This window comes from Cariama cristata, unplaced genomic scaffold (assembly GCF_000690535.1).
Source record: "Cariama cristata isolate BGI_N322 unplaced genomic scaffold, ASM69053v1 scaffold27811, whole genome shotgun sequence".
In the NCBI taxonomy this organism is placed as follows: domain Eukaryota; kingdom Metazoa; phylum Chordata; class Aves; order Cariamiformes; family Cariamidae; genus Cariama; species Cariama cristata.
The window spans coordinates 1-26,716 of record NW_009599096.1 but is presented as its reverse complement, the minus strand read 5'-3'; the positions used below and the strand labels follow the sequence as shown (position 1 = coordinate 26,716).

The window sequence follows — 26,716 nt, the reverse complement described above, 5'->3', positions numbered from 1 at the left end:
AGGGCGCCGCCTGGCGGCCGGGAGGCGGCGGGCGTGAGGGCGGTCGCTGACAGGAAATAAGGGCTGTGGTCCCAAAACGATTTTTGCACGATTTTGTGCTTTTTAGGGAAACACGGGCAAGCCAGGTGCGAGGCAGCCGCTCGAGCGGATTTTACGTCATTAGCTGACTTTTGGCTCCCACCGTGCCAGCGTTTTTAATTTATTACCCCTGTGGCCCGGTAACATCCGCACAGACCGGGCAGGGCCCCCAAAACCTGTTTTCCCCCGATTGGGATGGCTGCCCCACCTGCAAAAAGCAAAGAGCAAGCTCAGACCGAACAATTTTTTTTTTTTTACTGAGTGAAAACAATAAAGATCTTAAGGCAAAGTTTTTATTGATTTGGAGTTGGTTTAAAACACCTTCGTGGCCATCGCGTTGGGTCAGGCACTGGGGAAGGGGCGCGGGAGGCGAAGGAGGCCGCCGGCGGCATCAGGAGGCCGACGTCTCCAGCCCTACAGGAGCAAATCCTCCTCCGTTAGCTTTTGCTTCAGCTCGCTGCCTCGCGGGCCCGCTAGGAAGACGGGCAGCTTCGCCTCAGAGAAGCTGTCGCCATCACCAAGCCCCGACCCGGAGGTTGGTTCCAGTTCCACCGCGGCGTCAGACCCAGAGCTGGACTCCTCGTCTGACAGAGGGAATACGTCACTCAGCTCCTGGTATCGCTTCATCCTGAAACGCAGAGCGGCAGCTAGTTTATTCCACGTTTATTGTTTTTGTTTATTATCTCTTCAGCGAACACACTGAAGCCTCACGTTCCCGTGGGTGAACTGTGCTGCGACAGGGCTGTCGAGACAAGGATACTGCACATTTTTGGGTGCTAGCGTTAATGACAAACGTGCGGCAAATGAACTTACAGGGACGGGTCTGCCATGGGAGGAAGGATCCTGTTGGCTCCGCCAGTGGGCATGTAAAACCAGGGCCCCTTCTCTTCCATGCAGTTAGCGGACCAGGCATCAGGTCGGCACCTCACTCTCTTGTACCTTGCCTTCTGCAGCGGAGCACCTGATCGAATCAGCCATGCGTTATTCACCAGGACCAGGACGTTATTCACCAGGACCTATTAACTTTATGAGCACCTAGTAAAGCTTAAACGAGCAGAAGAAAGTAATTTGTGTGGCCCTGATTGCTCAACGACCGAAAACTAAATTAACTGCAAAGACTTTTTTTAAATGGCTACTGATACCCTAAGTGACATCTTTCCTATCAGAGACATTGGGCACATCTCACACACGGCACCGGGAAGTCCACGGGAATGAGAAATGGAAACCCCATGGGAAACCACTGCCTCGTGTCGACGTCACAGCAGGCTCATCCCCAGCTCAGGGCATGGCACATCCATGGGGGATGGGATGCGTTTTGATGGAGAGGTCAGAAAAATCAAGGCGTGCCAAGAGCCACCTGTCACAGGAGCAGATTTGAGGATTACGTCGGCTCTCAGAGCATGTCGCCGGAGGAGAGACAGTTCAGGCGTCTCCCAGACATGACTCAGGGTTGCATAAACCCATGGTTTCAGTTCTGGTGTCCCCCAGGTGCCTGATCGGGGCTGTCGCTGGAAAGCACGTCTTTGAAAAATACCGAAAGGAGAAAACAACGATCACATAGTGAAGACAAAACCAGTGGCATTTCGTCCTTCCTCTTGGTCTCATGTAATTAATTTGTTCTGAAGCCTCCTGGCACGTTCTCCCCCTGTTGGCACTTTATCTATTTTTTTCTCGGTTTCTTGGGAGTATCTTTCTGTAATTACACTTCTCTATTGCCCTATATATTTCCATAATGTACTAGATGACTTTCAGCTACCTCCTACACTCTTCTGGCAGAGAAAAAACATCTCACAGGTATAATTTCCTGCTTCTTTTACAGCGTATTCCTTTTTCATACTTATTTTCTTCTCTTAGATTATTATTAAGAAGGTTTTAAATAATAACAGTGGCAACAAAATAAACAACTGCAGCTGAATAATTTGCAAATGAACAAGGTACGAAAAGCAGGCCATAATCCCTCAAAGATCAGCCTTCGAGTGGTAGATACATAAGGAAAGCCTGTCACCATCACAGCCTTGGTTTGGGGACAAATTATACTCTACATGCTTGAAAAGCGCTTCTCTCTCGCAAGAAATGAATCCACAGGGTACATGTCATCGTGAAACATTTCCTTTTAGCTGTTTTAGTGCTGCGTGTTGCAATATCGTACCGAATAAACCGTTTAATTTCCTCATACTCACAACTAGTTTCCTTTCCTGCTCCCTCAAGAAAGTAGACCATAGTAGTTATGACATGGGAACTGTTACATACTTTGTCTGTAACTACATAACTGAATAATAGTAGTAACCGGACCACTATGAAAGGGCTGGTTACCAAAAAATATTGAAATGTATTAATTGAAAATATACACACATACAGCAACGTATTTTATGAAGTCTTTTTCTCACAGGAGCTGGGAAAGGGACACAGAAATGCTTCACTTGCAAAAAGCACCTTTTCTTACCATTCCCCCTCCAGAAAAGGAAACGTTAGCAAAACAGGTTTTCTGAGTAGATCCCATTACCCCTAGAAGAAGGTCAGTTTGAAAAATTCGGAGGCTGCCTACTTGGCCTACACTGCATAGCCCAGAAAGAGGATTACCGAGAGAACAACCGCCCCGTTTTACCTTGTGCTGTGTATCCCACAAAGAGGATTAAACAAATAGCCAGAAAAATCCTCCTGTTACATCTGATAAAGAGCTGCATTTTGGCCGGCATCCCTCCGCTTGCCACCAGCCTTCACCACGGCTTCACCCTTCAGAAATACAACGGGGCTAGGAGATCGACTTTTAGAAAAGGTTTCCAAAACCTCAAACCCAACCCATAACCTGCGTCACCGCTTCCTGATTGACGGGAGCGAGACATGTACAGAAAAGCCCAGCACTCTGGCCTCCCAGCCTTTATCACTCCAAAAAAAAGAAATCCCCGCTGCCCTTCGCCTCCAGTTTTGCCGGAGGAGAAAAGAAAACCCGGGACCAACCAGCCGGACTGAAGGCAGGTGCTGCCGGCAGCTTGTGGTCCAGGCGTGTATCCCGCCCAGTGCCTGCCCGATGCTCAGAGGGCTCCAGGACATTTGCTGTTTCCTCCGGAGAGAAAAAGCAGCGCTTCATGTTCCCGGACTTTCAGTCAGCTGCGTTTTTGCATTGGCACTAGCAGTGATTTTCCCTGCCACAAACCTATGTCGGCCCACCAGGAAGGTTAGGAGCCGGCTACTTGCAGTCACTACAAGTTTCACCGACTGGGAAATAATATTTTTCTACAAAAGTAAATTATCTCTAGAATCTCGTGACAGGTTTGGGGTTTTTTTTTGAAAGCAGGATCTTAGATACTCACACTAGAACTAAAAAAATGTATTAATTTATATTCTGGTAGAACACGTCAGCTCCTTTCTGAAAGGGCACAGCGGATTTGCTCAGCCAGATCATCGCCGTCTGGGGCAAGCACCCCAGGGAGCGTGGCAAAGGGTTTGGACAGCACATGGCTCCGCAAGGAACCTGTCCTAAAAGCCAGAAAAGCCCTTATAGATGGATGCATGGAAACTGCCTTTCAGCTAGCTTGTACCTTTTGCTTGCCTTTCAGTTGGGATTAAACCAGGCTTGAGTTCACTTAAGAAAAAATTACAAACAACGTTATCTAAGTGGTGGGGGTTTTCTTAGTCATACCATTAGCTGCTGGATTAACTGGGGAACCGAGATGTGGGCCTGATGTGCTGCCAGCACCTTCGATGATGCTGCGGCTGATAGTGTAAGTTGTCTGTGGTAAATCTATTTTTACATGGTGGAAAGTCCATGGAGGCCCCCAGTGGGGATCTGGGCTGAGCGGTGACTTTCCCCGGGGCACAGCGCTCCACCAAAAACCCATGAGTGGCGGAGGAGACCCCTCCAGTGGCTCCCCTCTCTGGGCTAGGATCTACTGCCGGACTGAGGGATCGAGCTGCACGTTCAGCATCGATGCGATTTATTATGAACCTCTGCACACAGGTTTTTTTTCTGTCACGGGACAAACAGGACACTCAAACCAAGCAGGTGCGGAAGGACTCGCGTGCAGTGGTTATTCCACCCAGTCTCGTTTCTACTTCATATTTTTAGCATCAGATCTTTTTTTCTTTTCTTTTTTTAAGGCGGTGCTCAGCATCACTAGGAAGCCGGGCGAACGCGTGCGGGGAGGTGATCAACCTCTACCCACTGAAGGCTGCGGAAACCATTCCTGCAATAACACCTCTCATTTTCCACTGGTCACAGGCACACACCGACCCCTTCCACACCCCTCCAGCGTGAGTAAACAACCCCCCACGTGGGAAAGCACCCCTCCACCGGCTATTTCTGCCCTTCCCACCAGCCCAGAGCTTTTTCCACCGCGGCACTGGAAGCCCCACGGGATGCAGCCGGGGCGGTGCCCACCAGCAGGCACAGTCATGGGGGGGTCCCACCAGCCCAGAGCTTTTCCCACCACGCCCCTGGAAGCCCCACGGGAGGCAGCCGGAGCGGTGCCCACCAGCAGGCACAGTCATGGGGGGCCGGGGATCCTGCGGGAGCAGGGGGAGCTGCTGGGGGTAGGTGGGAGCTGCAAAACCCCCGTATCGGGGGGGGATGTGGCAGAGCTGAGTTATCTGTCTTGTACCATCAGCTAACGGGGGAACTTGTAGCGCTGGCAGTTTTGCCACACGGTTTTGTTATTTTCTTCTGTGTCAGTGGTGAGCCTCAGGAAATGAGATTGCTTTATAATTGGTAACCATGGGAAGACCGAAGCAAATTTTCCACCCTCTTGTCACATGTATACCTGCGTAATGGGGGCCAGAACTCTGCGGAGAGCATCAGGCTGTGCCCACCTCCTCCTGTCCTGCTGCGCTTCGCCGATGCCCGTACCCCACTGTGCTTAGCAAGCAAAGAGCTTTCCACCTTCCTACGAATGTGGAAGTGATACTGGAGACCTGGATCTGAAGCAATCTGGGATGTCCAAGTCTTCAGAGTAAAGCATGCCCTTTGTGGAGTGTCGTGGGATGCCCGAGGAACGCTGTGCAATTACTTACCTCTCTGCAAACCACTCAGGACATAAAAAGCAAATAATCAGCACAAATGAAAAAAAAAAAATCTCATCTTGAGCTAGAGGCCACAAACTGAAAGTTAACACACTGTTTCTTTTTTAAAACAAAGGACAGCACACAAGCTATACTATATTAGAACGCTAGCCTCGAAACGTGCCATTGCATGACTACCAGAGTTTGAGAGAAAGATGTTTTTTTCAAGTCAAATATTTTAAATCCACAGAGGAAAGGACAGTCACCATACCTAGGTCAGCTACCTTAAATCTACCTCCCATAAACTGTGAGGAAAATTCATAGAATACTCCTCCTCTTGCATAGATCCTGTGTATTTAGACCGAAGGATTACAAGCCCCAACAGAATAAGCCTATAAAAAGAAGAAAATAAATGAGGAGCAGATATTTGGGAGCACAGCTCGCTCCTGGACCATTTCTTACAACTACCGCACCGAAGCGCTGCCATTATTTTCAAATCACATGCAAAGTAGATTAAGAGCTTTGCATTTTTTCTGAGGCATTAATTTGGGGAACGGGGGGTAAGTAGAGGGAGGAGGCTGCCTCAGTACTGTGTGCCCGGCCCCTTGACCAGACACCTGGGACTCTTCGTTACGTGCCTGAAAAATCTGGGAGTAGCCCTTAAGCTGCAACGAACACTTCAAAATCTAAAGCAATGAACTGCTCCTTAGTCATAACTCTTGGGGCTGTTTTATCTCCCAATCGGTTTCAGGAGTAACGAGTAATTTAGTAACATCACTAAATGGGGACTACACCGCAGGAGTGTCTGATAGGAGGACATCCATGCTGCTCTCAAGGGCAGAGCATGTAGGGCAAAGACAATTGTCAGTGGGCCCATTTCAGTAACCCAAAAGGCCACCATGGGGGTGTTTTGGCCAGTTCTTTGGGGGACACCAACCCCTGCCCTGCTCTAGGCCAGATAAACGCTGATGGAGCAGCTCGGTCCGGAGGAGCGGTCCGGAGGAGCAGTCTGACATAGCCGCATCAGGCCACTCTCTCTGCTGCTTTTCCTCGCCAGGCAGCACAGGTTTACTTTGCAGCCTGTATTTCCAACAAGCAGCCAGCCGGGTGGATGGGCTCCCATGGGTGCACGGGCACCCACAGTCCCAGCGCTTATCAGCGAGGCACGCAGACAAGGCGCTATCTGTCCAGATGGGGGGTCCCGATAAGGAAGTTTCTCATTCATAACTGCTGGGAAATCGGATAAACCCTAACTGCTGCGGGGTCACTCTGCTCTCAGGGGTCAGGTTTTCCCCTGCCCCAGCCAGCAGGAGTTTGGTCTTGGCTTCGGTGGGGATCCAGGCTGACCTCTGCATCCCTCAAACACTCCTCACCAGCGAAGCACCAAGGCCGGCAGCCAAAGCGCTGGGCCCTGCCTGCGATGCACATCTCTTTATTCGCTCCGCTGGGAAAGGGGAAATACGTATTTTGTACAGATCACTGCGCTGGGGAGCAGCCAGTCCAGAAAAGGCTACATCTGTTACAAGCAGAGCTGGAAAAGGGGGTAAAGAGAGAATGATGTCAACAGAACAAAAATAGAGGTCAGACTGAGTAAAGGGAGAGCATCTGAATGGCAGCTGGGTTGAACACGAGGAGCATTTTTTTTGCCCATCTTGTCTTCTGGGAAGGAAAAACAGGTTTCTTCCCCAACACTCACTGCTGAGATGGGACGAGATCTATCAGACCTGGACATCCAACGGGTCCCGAGCACATTGATCCATCTCAGACTGTACCCACCAGCTGCCCTGTTAAACACCCCAAAATCACCCTGACCCCCCTCAGCTGGAAGCTCCCCTCCAGGCAGGCAGCCCAGCTAGATTTAAGGATGCTCTCTACCACCAGCTCCTGTTCAACCACTCAACCTTTGGTGTCTGAAAGCAAAAATATAACCTGCCTCAAAATAGCAAGGAGTTGGCAACCCAGGGGCGGAGGTTTGGGTCAGCCTGGGGGGATTTCTAAATCCAGCCCTCAGCAAAGATGAATTCTTAACCTGGGTCATGTCTGAGCTTGGCACCTGGCCCCTGCGCTCACCCGTGTACCCAGAGCATCATGGCACGGGCATGTATGCGGCATCCCTCGGCCTCTCGTGCCACCGCCTCTTGCCTCCAACGGCAGTATCAGGACCCGGCCCATGAAGATAAGATTCAGATCTTGCAAGAAATCATTAATGCTCACATGCATCGTGTAGAAATCGGACATTTGCTGCCATCTAGATCACACAGAAGAGCAACTCCTTGTTTTTTCCCATGATAAAGGACAACAAGCGCACAGGGAGAGATCTTTTTCGTCAAGATCGAATGCAGCTGCTGACTGATGGGAAGCTGCTAACGGCCTTTCTGCATCAGCGATCTCCCCTCTGCAAAAAATGTTAACCAAGCAACGGGCCCATTCTTCAGGAGGAAAAAAGGAGCTTTCCTTCATGCTAGGAGGTGCGATGCTTTCTGCTTCCACACGCTGAAGCCCAGCGCAGCAGGAGGTTTTGGCTCGCAAATTCAGCACCGTAGTTTAAAAGCAATAATTTGTTAAGACACAACAGAGCACCCAGGTTCTGATTAGGGAGGCAATTTCAGTAGCCATCCTTCCTTCTTTAAAACCTCATCCCAGAGCAGCACCAGCCCCACGGTGGAAGCAAAGTTTACCAAAGGACCTGCACAGCAGAGCGAGGGCAAAGGGAGACCCCTTCATGCAGCTGCTTGTTGGGAAAATACCCCTAAAACCACAAGGAATTAACTAGGGAGAGAAGAACAGTGAGACAAAGACGTTTTAAAAGCAAAGCCTGGTGTCCTGTTCCTCCACTGCTTCTCCAGGAGTATCTTTTCACTGCAAACCAGCTGGCATTGCCACTGATGTAGCTCATTTGAGCACAGTTACCTGGATATTAGCTATTTTTCTGTAGGATGGTTTCTCTAGCACAGGACAACCTCACACAAGTGAGCTGCTCTGCAGGGTTATGATGCTTTTTATAAACCCTCGGCTATTCCCTCATAGATCCAGCCCAAGCAGCTCACCTTCCCTCCACTCCCTGCACAAGTGCAAACCTATTTCTAAGCACAAGTACTGCCGGTGCCACATAAAAACTTCACATCATGTGCTGGGAAAAAGGGCATCAGTAAATTTGGGAAGATGAAAAGGAATGGGAAGCAGGGATGCTCCTGTGGAGGTCTCCTCGTGAACCTGATCCACTTCTCCCAGCCCATGTGTAAAGCGGAGCAGAGCTGCTGTCAGGGCCCCGGTTAACCAGCCCTACACCTACAGTTGTAGTTTTGTGATCTTCACTGAGTTGTTGGTGAAAGAGGTGAAATTACATTTAGAGTAAAAGGGAACAGTTTGGGTTTTTTTATTTCCTATCGACTAAAAGAGTTGGGCATTTTTTAGCTAGTTTTAAGCATGTTTGTTTTAGTAGAAATATCCTTTTGTTTTGAAATGTGACACACACAAGAGAAAAATGAGGAAAGACATGAAAAGCAGGCCTGCCACGGGAGCCTCTCCCCAGTGGGGCTGGCACACTCCAGCCCACCGAGCCCCTTTTGAAGGATCTGCTCCATGCTCTCGGGGTGGACGCTGCTGTGGCACGAAGCAGCGCACTCCAAACTGCCGTCCCTCAGGTTCAGAAACAGCCTGCGGTGCTGATGAAGCTGCTCTGCCCCGGCAGCACAGGGGATTTCAAGATGAGCACATCCCTTTAGAAAGTACAATTTGCATTAATTAGGAAAAAAAAGCATTTTTTGCCTTTTCCTACTTCAAAGAGACAGACTCTATAATAGCTCTATTTTTTTCATCTCTTTTAGGGCAGAAGAGGACTCAGACAGGGGTCAGCCAGCAAAGAAAGCCGAAGCCTGGGGCAAGATTCATCTCGTCTAATCTTTAAAGCAAAGAGTGCAGTAGGGAGGCCAGGACAAACCGACCAGGGAGGCAAGACTCACAAGACCCTTGCACTTGTGATACTTTGTGCCTTTACGGTGTAGAGAGTGAAGTATGTCTTTCCACAAGCTCTCTGTAACACCAGCAGCTCGGTGCCATAAGAAGACATTAAGGCAAAGCACATGGAGAAGTTAAAAAGGATTTGAGAGTCATTTGCGAAAAGTTCCCGATGTGGATGGGCAGGACGGATAGCAGTGTGTGACACTCATCAGCCCTAGGTATCTGCGCACAAACCATCGGTAAATATTTGGTGTTCAGAGTAAACTTTGCTGGAGGAGATTATGTTGTTCTTCTTTGGCCCCTCCTTGCCCATAGACCAAACCTTCTCTGTACTAGACATCGCTTCTAGAGTGTCACTACTTTTGTTATTTAAAAAGTCCTGGCTTTCTGGTGGGAGGGGGCTCTGGGCCCACCTGGTTACATCCTCCTGTGGGCTGCTGTGAAATTTCTCTGGTGTTTGCTGAACCCACTGGCTATCCAGAGATGAGCTCCAGCAGAGTAGGAGAAATTTCCTGGCCAACACTGAGCAGTTTGAAATCCCATCTGGGAACCACTTGCTCTTGCCCCCCTCAGAGACACTGAGCGTACAGGAAATCATCGTGTTAAATCCTTTTTTCTTTTTCCCCCACGCATTTCACCCGTGGATCTCAGAGTAGCTCTCTGACGCAAGTGCATGTACTCCTCTTACAGCATGCAGTGACTAACACCAGCTCACTCCATCACATGCCCATCGCAATCCTTCAGTCACTCATCCAATTCCTCTTTGTTTCAGCAGAAAATTGCATGAAAAACCTCAAACAGTGAAACCCTTGCATCCTTGTCTGATGCCAACTAGTAAGTCTCTTTTACAGGGACAATGAGCGTGTAAAAAGTATTTTGTGCGTACCAGATGCCAAAAATTCAAGCACTAAACATTTAAAACATTGGCAAAAACACCTGAATTAATAAAGTCTTTGGTGTTAAAGCACCACATTATCAGTCACTTCTCCCTAAACAAATGCTCGATACCACAGCCGTTTTCCATTCTGAAGGGAGCGTGTTTGCAAAACGCGCTGTGTTTAGTATCCCAACAGTCTCTCTGGCACATCGTCCAGATCTTCAGCTGTAGAGACACAGTCATACAATGGTTTTGGAAAAAAGACAGCCAGGCAAATAGTCCTCGTCAGGAAACTGCTGACTGTTTGTATGCCTGCTCGTGACAAGGAAGAGCTAGAAACCACCAGCCGAACTGCAAAATTAAAAAATACTAGCAGGCACTCCTGGACAGAGTTCCTGGGAAGTACATAAAAGCAGTTTTCAAACCAAATTTAAAATCTGCATTAGTCACTTGCGGCAAGCTCTAAAGCAGCCAAAGATGTTGCAATTGAAGAGGAAAGAAAGTTGACAAATTCTTCTCACCACAACTTTACGCACTTGATTTTAACATAACAGTCTTTAGTTCTGTAACTTCAAGACTACAGAAAGGTTGGCCTCGTGAGCTGTCAGTCTAGCTAAGTCCTCCTTTGCAGGACTATTTCTGGGCATCTTATAATGAAAAGTTCATGGAAAACACCTCAGTAACACCGACTGTTTCAGTTTTTTAAAAGAAAGACACAAGTAAAGCTCATCTTCATTTTCTCAGTGCTGAGCGAAAGGAAAAGACCAAACAAAACTGAGATGTATAAAGCCGTGCGTTAACAAGATCAGTCTTGTTACTCGTAGTCTGATGTCGAGCTTAATCAGGCTCCTGCAATATTTCCGGACGTGGAAATGCAGCAGCAATCACACCCAGCACAAGTGCTGCACTGATACATTGACACATCTCCATTTTGCAGATAGAGAAGGAAACCATCTGCCTTGCCAGGACCACGCCAGCCCGTGCCAGGGCAGGACCAAAACTCCCGACAGAGGAGCTTTTGGGTGGGCAAACAGCGAACCAGCCTGACAACCTTTTGGTTTTGCCACGCCGCGGCAGCAACCACCACTCGCTGCTCCCCTCGCAACACGGGGGACCCACTTTCCTGCTGCAAAGGGGAAGTGAGGGCTCGCTTCTGCCCGCTTCCCCCGGTATTTCAGCTGGCTTAAGGGGGGAGAACAGCAAAGGACATGGCCATCACCTCCTGCTGCTCTCTTCCAGTCCGGTTCCCTCAAGGGAGAAAAAAAAAGAAAGAGCCTCCTTTGATGGGCTTGTAGGGAGAGACAGAGAAAAAGGGCACTGGTTTCTTTCTCTCCTGAAATATTGAAGCATAGCACGACCTTCCTGATTGACCTGTTTTATAACACATAGCATGTCCCTAGCCGGTATGAGAATTAAGAGCCTTTCAATTAAAACAAAACTGTGGTTTTAATCAAACCAAATTACTTCTCGTGAGTATTATGCACTATTTGAAGACGTACGCTGAGGTTAGAGCCTCTGAGTTCAGATCTCGCATTCGATACGAATTCTGCACAAATGTGGGCTTCTTGTAAACGTCGCTGCTTTATGCTGGGTAAGGAGAAAAAAAGCTAGTAGAACAACAGAAAGGAGGTTTCAGTTGTAAGATTTTTTTGCCGTACAAAAAGGAATAGAAATGCAGGTTAAACGGAGTTCACAGGAATCTAATCTTTAATTAATCTTTGAAATAAATGCCTGACCTCACACATACTTTACAGTTAAACTCAACATTCCTGAAGGGAGCTTTGCTGCCTAATCCAACAAGATCCCTGCCTCCTTTTTTTTAACCAAATACACAATCTTACTTAAGTTCATTCTCTCAAATCATTGAGCAAATGAATTATTCAAAAGGTTTCCTTAAAAAGACATGCGAAGCACAACATAGTGCTGTGCTGAGCATCTGGCACGATACAGTCTCCAGTAATAAAATGTACTTAGCTGGTGGTAGTCTTGAACGTTTACTATAGGAGATGAAGAACTGGCATCACTGGTTTCTGTAACTCTGTATGGATTTATATAAAATGTATTTACATTGTACCGCACAGTTTTTAAGAAGAGCTGCAAAGCTGAAGCATTCTGGGCTATCTTCAGAGGAGAGAAGTCTCCAAACCACAGCACCAACCGCACAGCTCTGTTGAAAACGCTCTGATCCCTCTTATTTCCGGGTCTTCTTAACTATGGACCCAGCTCCTACCTGTCTACTGAGCTCTCACTAGGACTGTGGTGAATTCGGGGCGTTCCTCTGCACACAACTGCTGGTTAAAAAGGGACACACTGCCTCGCAGTTCACTCAGCTTTGCATACCCTGCAGGTAACTTTTAACACTCGCTTCAGACCGGTATTTGAAGGATATGACAGGAAGAAGAAAAAAAAAAAAAATTTTGTATGTTAGGATAGCCCACAATCTATCCTTCCCCAAATTGCAAGTCAACTAAGTTTGGTAAGCCAATCCTTGCTCTAAAAAATTTGTTCAAAGGCCCTCAAGAGTGGAATATTGAAGTATAGAAAAAAAACCCACCCAACCCCAAACATGTACTGCCTTCTAATTGAATATGAAGTTAAAAGTTAGTAGGGGAAAAAAAAATTAACTTCCAAATTACAAGTTTGTGGCAAAAGTGCACACTAGATTTAATTGAAATCATAGACAAAAATAATGCATAATACGGCCCGCTGAGAACTGTTTCACTGAGAAATTATGGGCCACCCTACCTTCAGGCCATAGGAAAAACTGAATTAAAGATCTAGCAGCGGCTGACTAGACAATTACTTAGTAAAACAGAAACAACACACACATGCACGTGCACATACTCTCTCCCTTATTCTATAGGCATGCAGGTAGCTGGTCTAGTTCTGAGTTTTGCTGCCTCTCATTTCCAGGACCCATTTCTTGGCCTATTTGTTTGTGGTTAGAAGCCTTCTGCAGAGAACTCTGCAAGCTAGAGATTTTTACCACACATTTAACACGCACACGCTTTCCTGCTTGTGCATGCTTCCCCCTCACACGCTCCAAGCTAACGTCATTTTTTCCCCCCTCGTTTTCTTGCGTTTTCTGGAAGATTCCAGTTGTTTTGACTATTCTCCTTCAATGCCCTCTATTGCTGTAAACATCTTCCCACGAACTTGACAGTACTGAGACTGCTGGTGCAGCGTGGCACACTACCGCGCACCTCATCACCTTGTCACTTCCCTTTCCCTGTATCCTCTTGGCACTTCTGACTGTAATCTCTTAATATATATATATGGTTGTACAACGTGCTCAGCCTACATTTTATCTGAAACAGGTCCTGCTTCATAATCCTTCTATGGACACCAGAAATACACAGGCAACCTCTGTGTACGTTTTGGGTCAGAAATGCAGCCTGGTCTTTCATAAAGAGTAAATAGGTGGCTAAATTAGAACAAGGCAAAGGTAACAGGTTGTGTAAGACCAGGAACATTGCCAGATCAGCAGGTCCTTAAGGACAATCAGGACAGCTTTAATAGAGAAGTCAGCAACACTTTCACAACTATTTATTTCGGCCAAAATTGTAATGTATGTCGTATCTTAGTAAGACACAAGGAAACAGAATTCTAAGGACTCTGAAAAAACATTTAGCTAAGCTAATCCATTTATTGAGTCTCTAACAGCTAGGTTTTGATTAACAGGGGAAAAAAGAAAACACTGAGCAACATACAAAATAAATATTGAAAATGACATAAAGTTCCCTTCATATGGATAAAGTTTTCTGGGGACAAACGTTAAAAGAGATAAAACGTGTTCCAGTTGGAAGAACGTGCTTCAGGTTTCTTAGAAAAATCTTCCTAGAGAAACAGATTCTCTTAAAAGAAACAATTTTCATACAGCACTACACTTAGAAACTGAACCATATGCCAAAGGAAAAAACCATAAGGGAGAAAAGGTTTCTATTTACATACAGGACAAACAATACAAAGCATTAGCTGGACAATTCCCTTTAAATTTTATACCATTAGCTTAGTGGGTGAGCTACTAAACAGGAGAGCTCTGAGTTTTTCACAGAGTTATACTACTGCAGGCTCTAGGTGGACTGCCAAACTGTAGACACCTTAGTTCTATCAATCAGTACGGAAGCTGTCCGACAGCACTGGGTTTGACAGATATCATTTTAATAGTGGACGTTTCCTTCAAGGCAAGTATTTATATAAATGGACACAGTCTTGCTCTTAGCCTCTCCATTCTTGTTGGAAGGAGACCCACCATCTCCTTACTGAGTTCTAGTTCAGTTTCAACAGCACGGACAGCATCTGGGTGCTTCTCACAATAATCTACCAGAAATGTGTAATATTCCAATGATGTCTGCATATTTTCCAGTTGCTTTTTGCTATCTGAAGTAATAAGCTTACCATATAGTCGTGCAATATGAAATTTAGCCACCATGGCAGGGCGAAGAACATCTTCCTCGAGCTCTTCAGGAAACACCTTATCTGGGTTCCTCAAAGAATCTAAGAAGAGTTCATAATATTTGATTGCTAACTGAGCCAGAGAATTAATTTTTTTAATTGTGTGGGAGTCTAGCTCCTCTAACCTGTTACCAATAGCTACCTTTAAATCCATCATCTCATAATAGGTGTCAGCTAGTTCAAACTGAAGCTGCCTACTAATCAACAAATAGTACTGGGGATTCAAGTCTGCATATATAGGCTCCAGCATGTCTATTCTACGCTTGTGCATTTTGCAGCGCCTCTCATAATCTTCTTCAAAGAAAGCCAGTACCTTAAACAAAGCACTGTGGTCTTGAACAATTTCAATATGGTCAGTAACATAACCATCAACCTGAAAGAACTCTTTTGCTTCCTGAACATAGTTCTGACCAACTAAGAAGATTTCTCTGGCTTCTTGAAAATCTAAAGGATATACGCTGCTCACTTTCTCTTCCATGGCTAAGACAGAGTCACATATATCGCTCGTCCCAAAAAGGACAGCTTTTTTCCTGCCCTTCTCTTTTTCATCCTCTTCTTTTTTCCTTTGGGCTTTAAGTTCCAACTGCCTGTCTGGATCCAGTTCTCCTATGTTATCCTGAAATGACAAAGCATACTAATTAAAAATGCGTGCGGCTTACGAAGAGGGACTTACGCTGAATCATTTTATTTGAGAGTTACCTTTGAAATACAAACTAGTTAGCAACAAGACAGAAGAGAAGATACGTTGGCATATTAGACTTTATGTATGTAAATTAGTCTTAATTCTGTTAAAACGTAAGACTAAGATAATTTATTCTTCCTACCCTGTGTCACAATTTAGCCAGAACGATAAATGTAAAGCCCAAAGGCCCTGCTTCTGCAGAGCTTTTCAGCAAATGCTGTTTTAAACATTCAAATGAATGCTTAAATGAATGAAATGCACACCTGAATGAATCAAACACCTGAATGAATGAGAACACCAGCACACAAAACTGTTGCATATTAAGAAGATGTTCTGACTAGCACTTAAATAAGAAGTAATTTGCCAAATCAAGCTGCAAGAAAATGCAGCAGAGAGGAGGGAAATTTGTGAAGTTGCTGTACAAGCAGTGCACTGATCACCTACAGAGCTCATCTCCTATCCGTGCTTATTTCCAAGTGCCGCATTAAAGTCAAAGCATACTATGAAACACTTGCTACATTGCAAGCATCTATTGCATTATTCATTGGGCAATTGTTTATCACTTGCTACCAACTATGAATTGATTCCTGTTACAAAAATCAAAACAGACTTTGTTTTTGAACAATGACAGCTACAGAGCATGTTTTTGGTTACCTCAAGTAATTTCCGAGCGCTTTGCAGGAGATTCAGGCAATACTTAATCCAGCATCTTGCAATTTCAGCTCTTCTCTGTCGAAGGTCCTGTTGGTCTTGCTCCGTTTCATCTATCGAATGGACATAAGCACATAAAAACTTTAGTAGAACTCTAGCACTCCAGCAAGAAACTCAAACACTACATGCAAAGAGTAGGTTACTTGTATTTAATTAATTTTGCCTCATTGTTAGACAGAAACACATTCTCTGTGTTAGTTTATATAATAATTCTGTAAACTGTCACTCTGGTAGAAACGCATACAGATTAACATGAATTCATCGTGCATGAATTCTTAAAAATTCTTACAGATCATAATGTATGTTTAAAAAGACCTTTGATCTTCAAGGTGTTTTACTGGAAGAGGTTTTCATGTCTCTTTGTAACAAGAGAAAGAAATCAGGATAATTTGTTTTCTGAGATTCAGCTGCCTGCCCCGTAATTGTTTCCGAGGATGATTAGGGCATTTGTATTGCAATGGGCCTCAGACTTGCTACCAAAAAAGGGAACCAAAGTAGAGGAAACTGCCTCTTGGTTAATCTACCTGGTACTAACATAAGATTTATTAGTCCTACAACTTCTGTACTTTTCTTCTCACAGTCTCCCACTGTCATAAGTAGCAGCACTGCTGATGTCTCAAGATAACGTTTTCAGAAACCAAATGGATTTCAAAAAGAACTCATTCCCCAGTCTCCAGGCAGAAGGCAGTGAGTTAACTGAACAATGAGGAGACACTAGCATTCCTGTGCACCAAATGAAAAGCCAACTTCAGACTCAGATCCACTTTGTTCATTATCTTTCATTAGAGCCAACCAAGTTGTGTTTATTAAGGAAATAAGAATTGTTGCTAATCTAAGAAAAGGCATCTTTACTAAGTGTCTCTGTGTCTGTTTACATTCTGATTGACATGATAAAATGAATGTGCTTGAGAGTGGCCAATGCTGACTGTGTATTAGTCTTTCTGTAAGTTAGAACTTTCTGCATAATGATCTTCAAGTCCACAGCCCAGCTCTCTGTACCATGAAAAGGAAGGGAGAACAGGATAAACGTTTACTCCATTGAAACAAACACAAATTTCACTACACCTATTTGGTGTAGAAAGAAGTCAAGATAGAAGTTGTCAGTTGACCTGATCAAAAAATCACACAAGAAATCTATAAAGTAGAATTAAAAATAGGACTTTTATCTACCACTTCCAGTCTTGCCCCTGAATTTGAGACCATAACTGACTGTATGCTTCTACACATCTACTGAAAATATAACCTTGTTTTCTGGCTTAAATATCGTATTAATGAACTCTGAATATCTGTGCTGTCAGGCAGCTATGGAAGCCCAGAAACACTGATTCAGACCTACTGAATCTTTCATAATATGCTGTTTTTAAACAGCCTAACAGATTAGCATAACCTGACTCTTGACATCCCCGCTTCCCTGAAACTAAAAAGCTTTTGGACATCATCCTCAAAGTACTTAAATAGTAAGATAGGCAACTGCATAGAGTTCTGTATTTTTGAGCCAAGAGAAATATTAAAAGCAATTAAATTAATGTACTGTCAGTGAACTTCAATTAAATAAAACAAAACACAGTTGTCTCTACTCAGGTTATATTTTAACCTGAAATAACAACATCAGCGGATTAAAGAGCTTGTGTTCTAAACAGTTCAAACCATTAAAAGTTAACCAATACATTCACTGATCGAAGTCAGAGTTATGAACTCACACAGGAGCCCACTCCCCAAGAGTTAAAGCTCTATTGATTTGAAGCTTTCAGTTGCCCAAGACACAGAATGTAAAAGCTGTAGATAAGGAAAGACTAAGCCTAAAACAGAGGACTGGCACGATCATGGGTAACCACAGGTCCTTAAAACTGTGATCAGTTCTCACAACTTGAATATAAGTTTCTTTTTTTTTTTTATCTTCACACCAAACCACAAAGTAGTTCCTTTACATCAACACCCAAAACAACAAGGAGGGGAGCTACAACTCCAAAAATAGCAGTTAATGAGGCTGCAGCATCCAGCAACAAAAGACAATACAAGTACCTTCTGCATTTGGGGTTTTTAAGGGCTCCAGTTTCCCTCCCTCTTTTAAAACTATTCCCAAGAAGCATCTGGTTTGGTTCATTGAATCATTGCCCTCTGATCACTGAGAAGCAAAGGTAAGCTGCATTTTAAGCACATGTACAAGGACAAATGGATGAACAGAGACATTGTCACTACTGAAATGGCTATTATTTTAAATTACTCTTTTCTTCTGGGACGCTTTCTGAAACATCAGCGACAAGCACTTGAGTTTTTCTCACAGAGTTTACTCATAGCCAATCTTAAGCTGTAGTAGCAGCAGCTCTTCAGAAACATTCCACTTCATTGTTAATTAAAAATATTTTAGAAAATTAGCACTGGCTAAGTTTTGTACATATTGCTAAACTTCACTTTTAACATTATGTATCAGTGATGCTTAATTCTCAATAATTTATTTAAAACTTTTATATGAACTTACTGTCTTCAGCAGATGGCACCTGTCCGGCTTGGCTAAAGATGACACTGGCTGCTGCTAAACAGTGTCGGGACTCCATAAAGCATTCCTGAGGGAAACAGAAACAGCAGCATTTATCACTGGTACAAGCAGCCCAAGCACTGCTCTCAGCTTGGCTAAACCCCTTGCCTCAGGGAGTAAAGATACATGGACACAAGGGGAATGACAGAACTGAGAAGCTCTGGAGGATGTTCCGCTCAACACTGGAAGAAAACACACCATTTTTCCACATCTATTACCGAATACAGTATTTTCTAACTGACCATTTTCTCTCTACCACAGCCACAATAGCAAGGCTTGCCTTTAATGTTAGATACATACACCGTGAACATTTTCACTGTTCTGATCTATGCTACTATCGCCTCCTTGCAGTAAAGGAAGTGGTGTCTTGCGGTAAAGATTACATCATGGGGTGTTAGTCGGAATGAGCTGGACATGCAAGTCAACATTATGAGTCAGATTTAGATTCCTTTACTCATATTTGGCGGTGCGTTGTTTAATGATTAGTGCTATGAATGCATCAAGAAGACATGGAAATTACAAGTTACTACTGAAATTAGCATTAACTGGCTTAGGTATGGCAGAAGTCTTTTAAGCATTAGAAAAGAGCATCTGAATAGTCTGGAATATAGAAATTCCTAAATAAAGCTGAAGCATTTCCTAACACAGTAGATTATTTAGCATCAACTCAGATGTGTGGAAGCAAACAGCTACCATCTTATCTATTGACTTTAATGTTCACATAAGCTCAAACAAGTCTCAAGCACACGCTAAGATACAAAGGACAATAATTTATAGGAAACATACCATGTGCAATACCTTGGTCCTCAGATGTTTTTCTTTTTAAACTCTTCACAATATAAGAAACAATTTAAAATTAAGTGCTTATAACCTTAAAGTTTTACTTATGAACATTATGTCACATCACTGCTGATGTTTCATTAACGATGGAGCTTTTCTCATGTCTACACCCCTCCTCTTTTTTCCCATTGCCATCACATCATCACAGGAAAGACACTATGTCCTCTTCAGAAAAAACTAACAGACGTTTCACATCAGAAGACAACTCGTGGTTTTACAGGAGCACGTTTTCAATTCAACATGGAGTCGTGTCTCAAACAGCTGTTTAAGCAATTGTCTTACTCGATAGTCACATTTAAGATATAATTACAGCAGAAAAACATAGCTATATTACCTTAGAGAGATAGTACTGTGATAAAGTGGCAGCATTGAGTGCCCACTCCACTGGGTAGTAGCCCCCAAACTCAAGCTGTCGTTTAAGAGTAGTATGGCAATACTGAGCAGCCTTCTCAATCATCTCCAGGTGTTGGTAAACTTGTGCCAGATAATACAGAGTATGCGTATAGGCTTTTTCAAATCTGGAAAAAACAACAGTCTCTTTAGATTTCTTCTTCCCCCCCCCAAATACACCCTCATAAATTAAAAAAAAGTAATAATAATCTAGGTGTGTTGCTACACACCCACCTTTTGGATCTTTCCTGGTCTGTAAGTTTTTCTTCTTCTGCCATGAAATGTTCACTGGGATCCAGGGGAGGATTTCCATCCTGCAAGAATACATGATATATTCAGTAAACTGCATTTCTCTTACTTTGTAACATAGTGCTCCCTCTTCTGACTGCAGATGATTTACCATTTCTCAATCCCAAATTCAACAAAACTTCATATAACACATCTACATCTATCTCAGTTTCACATCTCTGGAGCAATTCCACAAAACTCAGGAGATTTAGAGGATGAAAGCCACAATTCTACACAGAATTACAAGGTTTTCAGCTTGTAGAAGACTTCTGCTTACATACTTTAAAGTAATGCATGCTGCCTACACCAGAAATACTCAACCTGGATTCTACAGGACTATAATTGGGTGTCTTTATTTTGTACAAGAACATAATGGTTTTTAAAGCATCGATTTAATATTAAGCATGCCTTCAAGTGTGAAATATTTGTTTGCTCAGCTGCACTAATCAGTAACAAGAAAACATCCTGCAGGAAGTACTGCAAAGAACATGATGTGCAGAGAGTGCCCAGCAGACCTGCTGTAAAGACTTACCACTGTGAAACGACTCCCTTGGTTCACAAGCTGGTAAGACTATTTACTCAAATACACAAATGAGACAACAGGCAATGTCTTTGGAGGATGAAGCTGCTAAACCTTGATATAAGGCATGACCAACATGCAAGTTATTAATGATGTGAACTACTTCATTCAGAAGTGCTCTTCTGTTTTTTCGCGAGTTCTGTCAGAATCCTTATACAGACAACTATACATCTTTCAGCATTGCTCTGTTCAACCTCGCCTTAAAGCAAGTGTCAGTCAAGTTAGCATCAGCGTAACTGGCAAGCCCAACAGATTAACATTGCCTATGGCAAACTTTTAGTAGTCTGTGCTTATCTAATTTCCTTTGCAACTGTCAGTAACTTCAGATGCCAATTCTAAAACACTTCAAATGAAGGTGTCTTTCTAAAGGTGGCTTTTTTCCGTTAGACAGTGCATTCTGAAGGACGTTCAACATGTCTGCTAGCAACAGAGCCCAGTTTAATACGCAACTTTCCTAGCCCTTTCCTAACCCCATTTATTTCTTAGCCTAAGAGAACGTAAGGCAACAGATAAAAAGCAGTCCAGAGAAATATTTTTCTTAAGATAATACGGACTCAGGCAGGAACAGGAACGAGGGTAGAGAATGCATTTGCTTTACAGGGAAGAAAACATATTCTTATGCTTTTACTTCTCATTAAAAAATCCTGAATGGATTTGTTTGCTTTTAATGGAAATGTTTTATTCCTCTTCAAAGATGAACAAATGGGTATGAAACAGATAGCAACAAATACATAAAAGCATGCTTAACCTACCAGAGAGGTGTAGATTTTTTAGATGATCTTTTAATCTTTAGGGTTTTCGGTTTATATCTCATTAGTTTTTAAGATGTGAATTTATAACCCTCCATCTGGTTCTCTTTAGATACAAAAGGCTTACAATGGCTCCGAAACCTTCTAATGAGATTCAGAGCATATTCTAGCAACACTAGAGCTATTCCTGCCAAGAAAGCAATTAAAACCATGCAGTAAACAAGACTCTTGTCTCTTTCCTGTAGCTACAGATTTACCCTCTGATGTCAAGCCTTACGCCTTTAATTATCCTTAGGAAGAGCTCTGCAACTCTCCTTTCCAGGTGGACTTTATTAGCCCAAGCTCCTGTCCATAAAGTTCAAGACCCTCAGATTTTTCACTGCAGTGCATTAAACCATCAAACAGCTTTCCTAATAGCAAAATGTTGTTACAATAGCTAATTATTTTTTGGAAAAAAATTAAAATATATGTAAACTCAAAGCATTCAGGAGCAGAAAGTAAAAGGATCTTTTATCTCTACCAAAATAATTTTATTCTTGCAGTTGCCTTGGTTTTGCTCTAGTTGATTTAGGGGGAAAAAAACCCAACACCACCCAATTTATAAGCTAAATAGACCCAGTTAGTAAATAACTTTTAAAGAAAAAAATAACGTTTTAAGTTTGAGAGGTAGGCCCATGAGAACCTTATGAAGTTCAACAAGGCCAAGTGCAAGGTCCTGCACCTGGGTCAGGGCAATCCCCAGCACAAGGTGGGCAGAGAATGGGTCAAGAGCAGCCCTGAGGAGGAGGGCTTGGGGTCACTGGTTGACAAGAAGCTCACCATGACCCGGCCATGTTTGCTGGCAGCCCAGAAAGCCAACCGTGTCCTGGGCTGCATCCCAAGCAGCGTGACCAGCAGGTTGAAGGAGGGGATTCTGCCCCTCTGCTCTGGTGAGACCCCCCTGCAGTCCTGCCTTCAGCTCTGGGGTCCTCAGCACAAGAAGGACATGGACCTGTTGGAGAGAGTCCAGAGGGGACCACGGAGATGATCCGAGGGCTGGAGCACCTCTGCTGTGAGGACAGGCTGAGAGAGTTGGGGCTGTTCAGCCTGGAGAACAGAAGGCTCCGGGGAGACCTTACAGCAGCCTTCCAGTACCTAAAGGGGCCTGCAAGAAAGCTGGGGAGGGACTTTTTATGAGGGCCTGGAGTGATAGGACAGGGGGCAATGGCTTTAAACTGGAAGAGGGAAGATTTAGATTAGATACGAGGAAGAAATTCTTCACTGGGAGGGCAGTGAGGTAGTGGCACAGGTTGCCCAGAGAAGCTGTGGCTGCCCCATCCCTGGAAGTGTTCAAGGTCAGGCTGGATGGGGCTTTGAGCAACCTGGTCTGGTGGGAGGTGTCCCTGCCCGTGGCAGGGGGTTGGAACCGGATGGGCTTTAAGGTCCCTTCCAACCCAAACCACTCTATGATTCTATGAACTAAATCTACCTGTTCAGGAAAACACCTCAATCATCAACAGTTTAGCAAAGATTCCCAGACAGAAAGGCTTTCTGATAGCCTAAAAATGGGGAACATTAAGAAAAGTATATTCATGTTTTTATAATCCAGCAATGATGAATGTTGACATGGTTGTATAAATCCTCAAGATGAAACGCCACAAGGAACTCAAATCCTCTTTATAAACCATAAAGCAGTTAGACAAGCTTCACCATGCCCTGTGTTTTGGTTGTGGTTTTTTTTTGTTAATTCTTTGACAAACATGACACAAGACCAGTAAATTTACTACAAACACAGTCTTTTGCTGTCGTTCCTTTAATGCCCTGAAAGAAGTGGCAAATAAAAAAACATTGGGGAAAAAAATGCGACAAGTGATCTGACATGGGCTCATTGACAGTCATGTATGTATACCCTAGTCAGGCAGCAAAGCCCCAGGAGGAATATTGACTAGCCCCTACTAATAAAAACTAATCGTTTCAGAAAAGTGCACAGTGCAAATATGAAGTAGTTGGTAGCATTGTTTAATTCACTGAAATATAAGGTAGTAGCAGTTCAATTTCATAATCACTGGAGCAAGTGCCAGAACCTTCTAGAGGCGACATGAAAGCCAACACTATCATACCTGGCTGGGTATAAATATCAAAGTCGAACACCAGGAATTAATTAGAGAAAGGGTCTGTAAAGAGATGTACTATCTCTAGTTAGACCAACTGATCCAGAGGGCAGAAAATAAACAGATAAGCTTTTCAGCATAAGTGGGTTTTTTTTTCTGGATCCATTATCTCTCCCATCACTGTAGACCAGCATGGCTGCAAAGGTGGGAATATAGCAGTAGCCAGCCAATAAAGACTAACCTATCCTAAAATTTCCACAAGAATAATCTGTTATATAAACCAGGTGCAGGTAAATCCTGAACTGTAATTTCATGAAACTAAGTTCTGTCCAACCTTTACAGCTGTTCCGAGACGCAGATACTGCTCCTTTAAGGCCACAAATGTTTTTAGCTCACTCACGAACTGTCTCTGAGGCAAGTCAGTGAAGGAACAGCTTTGCAAAGAGCTTTGCAAAACAGCACAAGGGAGTCTTTGTGGATATACACAGCAGAATCCACAACTCAAAAGGTTGTTTAATATGCATGAGAGGTTTAGCCGTTTATAAGATTGTCCTCTTGGATATGGAACTGAACTACTTGCCTCTATGCAATACTGTGCACACTCAGAGCAAACGATGCAAACATTACAGTTTTGTTTCCTTTTCCCAGTGAAAGCAATGGACTGATATTTTACAGCATTTCCAAGTTAAGATTAAGAATAGTCTTAATTAAAAGCCAAATTCTACCTGGCTTCAACTTTGGATTATCAATTCAAAGAGCTTTCAAAAAGGACCGTTATTTGTATGCAAAATTATTTTCATGCAAAATTATTTTCCTGAGTATGTCCATTTTGAAATTAGCAAGTGATCCTTTAGTTTGCCTCTTCCTATGCTAGCAGTACAAATCATATCACTTTTCAAAATACCATAGCAGCCAGTATAAAGCGCAGAAACCCAAGTTCCATCATATGCTTTTTTCAAAGATTACTAAAACTGTAAGTAGCACGTGAAACTAAGACCTGCCGCAATATTAATAAACACAGTACCTCTTTCATGTATTGATTATACAAGGCCTCTGCAGATTCCAAGTAAGTTTGCGCAGTTTTAATTTCATCCCTTTCAGACCACAGGATACCTAGATTGTTCTAAAGGTAAAAGGAAAACCAAATTAGTTATTTGTTTCATTTACGTTCCACATTTTCTCCAAACAACTTATCAGTCTCCATTCTTTATATATATGTGTTCTAATACAATGAATTTCAAAAGGCAAAAATTGTGCCCACCCATTTTATCACGAGTTGCTCAAAAGGGAGGGTTCTCACACAGCAGCAAATACATACAAAAGTCACTTCACAAACTAACTTTCTGCGTTTACTCTGCTAAATAAGGACTGGCATGTTCAAATAACAAGCTTTTTCCACAGTATGTTCTGCATCCGATTCATGTAGCTTTTATATCATCTACAAATACCATAAAAAGAGCCAAGGAATTAAAAATTTGTCATCATGACTGTAGAAAAATTTAACAGACAAAAGACATGCTAGGAATGCATGCTTATATATTTTCAACATTGAAAAGAGATTAAAAGAACCATTAAGATGCAAAAGCTACAGATTAGTGCCTTCAAATTTAAATTATAGCAACATACATAGTAAGATTTACTCCATCTGTGAACCCACCTTTTACAAAAGGTACCTCTAATTTTATTACTAAGATGAAGGCATTAGTAACAATCTAGGTCTGATATGCTAATGTAATTCCTAGGCAGCGTTGTTACAAAATCCAAAAGGGCTGAAAAAAAAACAAACAAACAAACCACAAACCTTCAAAATAGCTAGAATGTGTAATTGTGTGCCAGCCCTGTGTCCCTTTCAATTCTATTTATTTTTATAAGAAAGCACCACATAGCATGATGTTTATGAACAGAAATACTTTGCCCAGGGCCGAGCAGCAGAAGGGACCAAATTTAATTAGACAGAAACTGTGATACACATCCTTATGCAGAAGCCTAGAAATTAGAAGCAGGGCTACAGAAACAGGTCCAGGAGGAAAAAGAAATGCTCCTTCTTTCAAAACAGAAGTCAATGCTGTGACAACATACTCTACATGTCCCAGAACATGGAGAAGTATGGCCACTGTTGACAATTACTGCTTTTATATCAGAAATGTTTTTAATTAAATACCCAAGCCGTTTACAGCTCTTGGGACAGAAAGCTGAGAGCACGCTCATTTGCTATCACTGCTCTCAGCTGCGTGCCTGACAACAGTAGACCTGTTTTCTGTTGGACCACAGCACTTCACAGGCATAGCACAGAAACTTTACCCTGCTGTTTCCTAAAGGCCCCAAAACAGTAAAATCCATGCAAACATTTGTCCAATAGAGAGAAGTACTGCTTTCCAACACACCAATTCAAAAACATGGTGGAACCCCTCGCCCTCAGCCACAAAAGTAACAACTCCCCAGGAACACACACTGGGAAGAGGGTATCTTATTTTGAGTGGCTGCTCAAGCAATCTCCAACCTTATAATGAGTAACAGATTTGTAGCACTGTACCCAAAACTTCACTCTGAAGGACAATGAGCGGATGTAACCTCACAAATTCCAGACAGCTCCGTTAATTTAACTAATGTAAATCAAGTCACTTTTTAACCAGTACCCTTCCACATGAACACACAATTCCTTGACAGTTTTGCAATGTTTGACAAGGAAATACTACCAAGCCTTTTCTAATTACAGCAGCCGTTTTCGACAGACATCTAAATAACTGCTCTATTTAATTTAAAGTCTAGAGATACATATCTAACTATACACCAGCTGCCATGACGGATGAGCTGAACAAAGACCCTTTTGTGCATCTTCATATGGTAAGAACTAATTTTGTTAATAGTATTACTTTTCGTCAGAGTAGAAGGATGAATATTATTACTTCTAGTCCTAGAAAACTGTATTTACCCATCTGGAATAAAACAGAATAGATTAAGAGATAACAGGTAAGGCTGCAAAGCAAGCAAGCAACAACTTTTGAGAATAATTTACTTTTTCAGGATACTGCATAAACAAAAGCATCTGCCAACTTTACTTCGACAACAAATGACAGTTAAGGAATCACAAATAAGTTCTGGACATACTGAGGTCTTCCACTAATTTATTCTTGCTCAGTTCTTACAAGTTCTGTCTCGGTCTATCCTGAAGAGTACACAGCTTTGTCAACACCCAGTTTCTATTGAGAGAACACACTGTTAGATGCCCTGCATGCCCAGAGACATCAGCAGCAAGCTTAAAACAGAACAGCATCCCTCCACAGCCGCCACGTGTGAATTATCTTTTCGAGCAAGAAATAAACGCCAGGGCTGTTTGTTTATTATTATTAAGAAAGCCATACTCATCGGGAGACTGAAGTGCCACGAGTCTCCCTTACCCGATTTGCAGCCCATTGCAGAGACCACACAGCACGGCCCACAGACGCAGCACCCCCCTCCGCCCGACGCCGCCCGGGGCCCCTCAG

The 26,716-nt window shown here is 43.4% G+C and overlaps 2 protein-coding genes across 2 annotated transcripts; both read right to left on the bottom strand.

Moving 5' to 3' along the window:
- Nucleotides 1-492: 492 nt before the first annotated feature.
- SRGN (serglycin) lies at nt 493-2,774 on the bottom strand. The gene is made up of 3 exons (XM_009709572.1): nt 2,684-2,774; nt 892-1,039; nt 493-706 (listed from the first exon to the last, which is right to left on the bottom strand). Exons 1-3 carry the CDS (start codon nt 2,772-2,774, stop codon nt 493-495), a joined length of 453 nt encoding a protein of 150 aa, XP_009707874.1.
- Nucleotides 2,775-13,532: 10,758 nt separating this feature from the next.
- Nucleotides 13,533-24,354, bottom strand: KIAA1279 (KIAA1279 ortholog; the record flags this gene model as incomplete). Its single annotated transcript, XM_009709573.1, has 6 exons — nt 13,533-14,981; nt 15,702-15,811; nt 18,238-18,322; nt 19,469-19,652; nt 19,759-19,838; nt 24,256-24,354. Coding segments are annotated over 6 exons (1,437 nt in total), but the record flags the coding sequence as incomplete, so codon positions are not given.
- Nucleotides 24,355-26,716: the final 2,362 nt, after the last annotated feature.

Coding starts and splice junctions, on each gene's coding strand:
- SRGN (XM_009709572.1), bottom strand. CDS start 2,774: ATGCCGGCCAAAATGCAGCTCTTTATCAGATGTAACAGGAGGATTTTT. Junction 1,040..2,683: donor TGTGGGATACACAGCACAAG/GTAAAACGGGGC, acceptor TGATTCGATCAG/GTGCTCCGCTGCAGAAGGCA. Junction 707..891: donor CCCATGGCAGACCCGTCCCT/GTAAGTTCATTT, acceptor TCTGCGTTTCAG/GATGAAGCGATACCAGGAGC.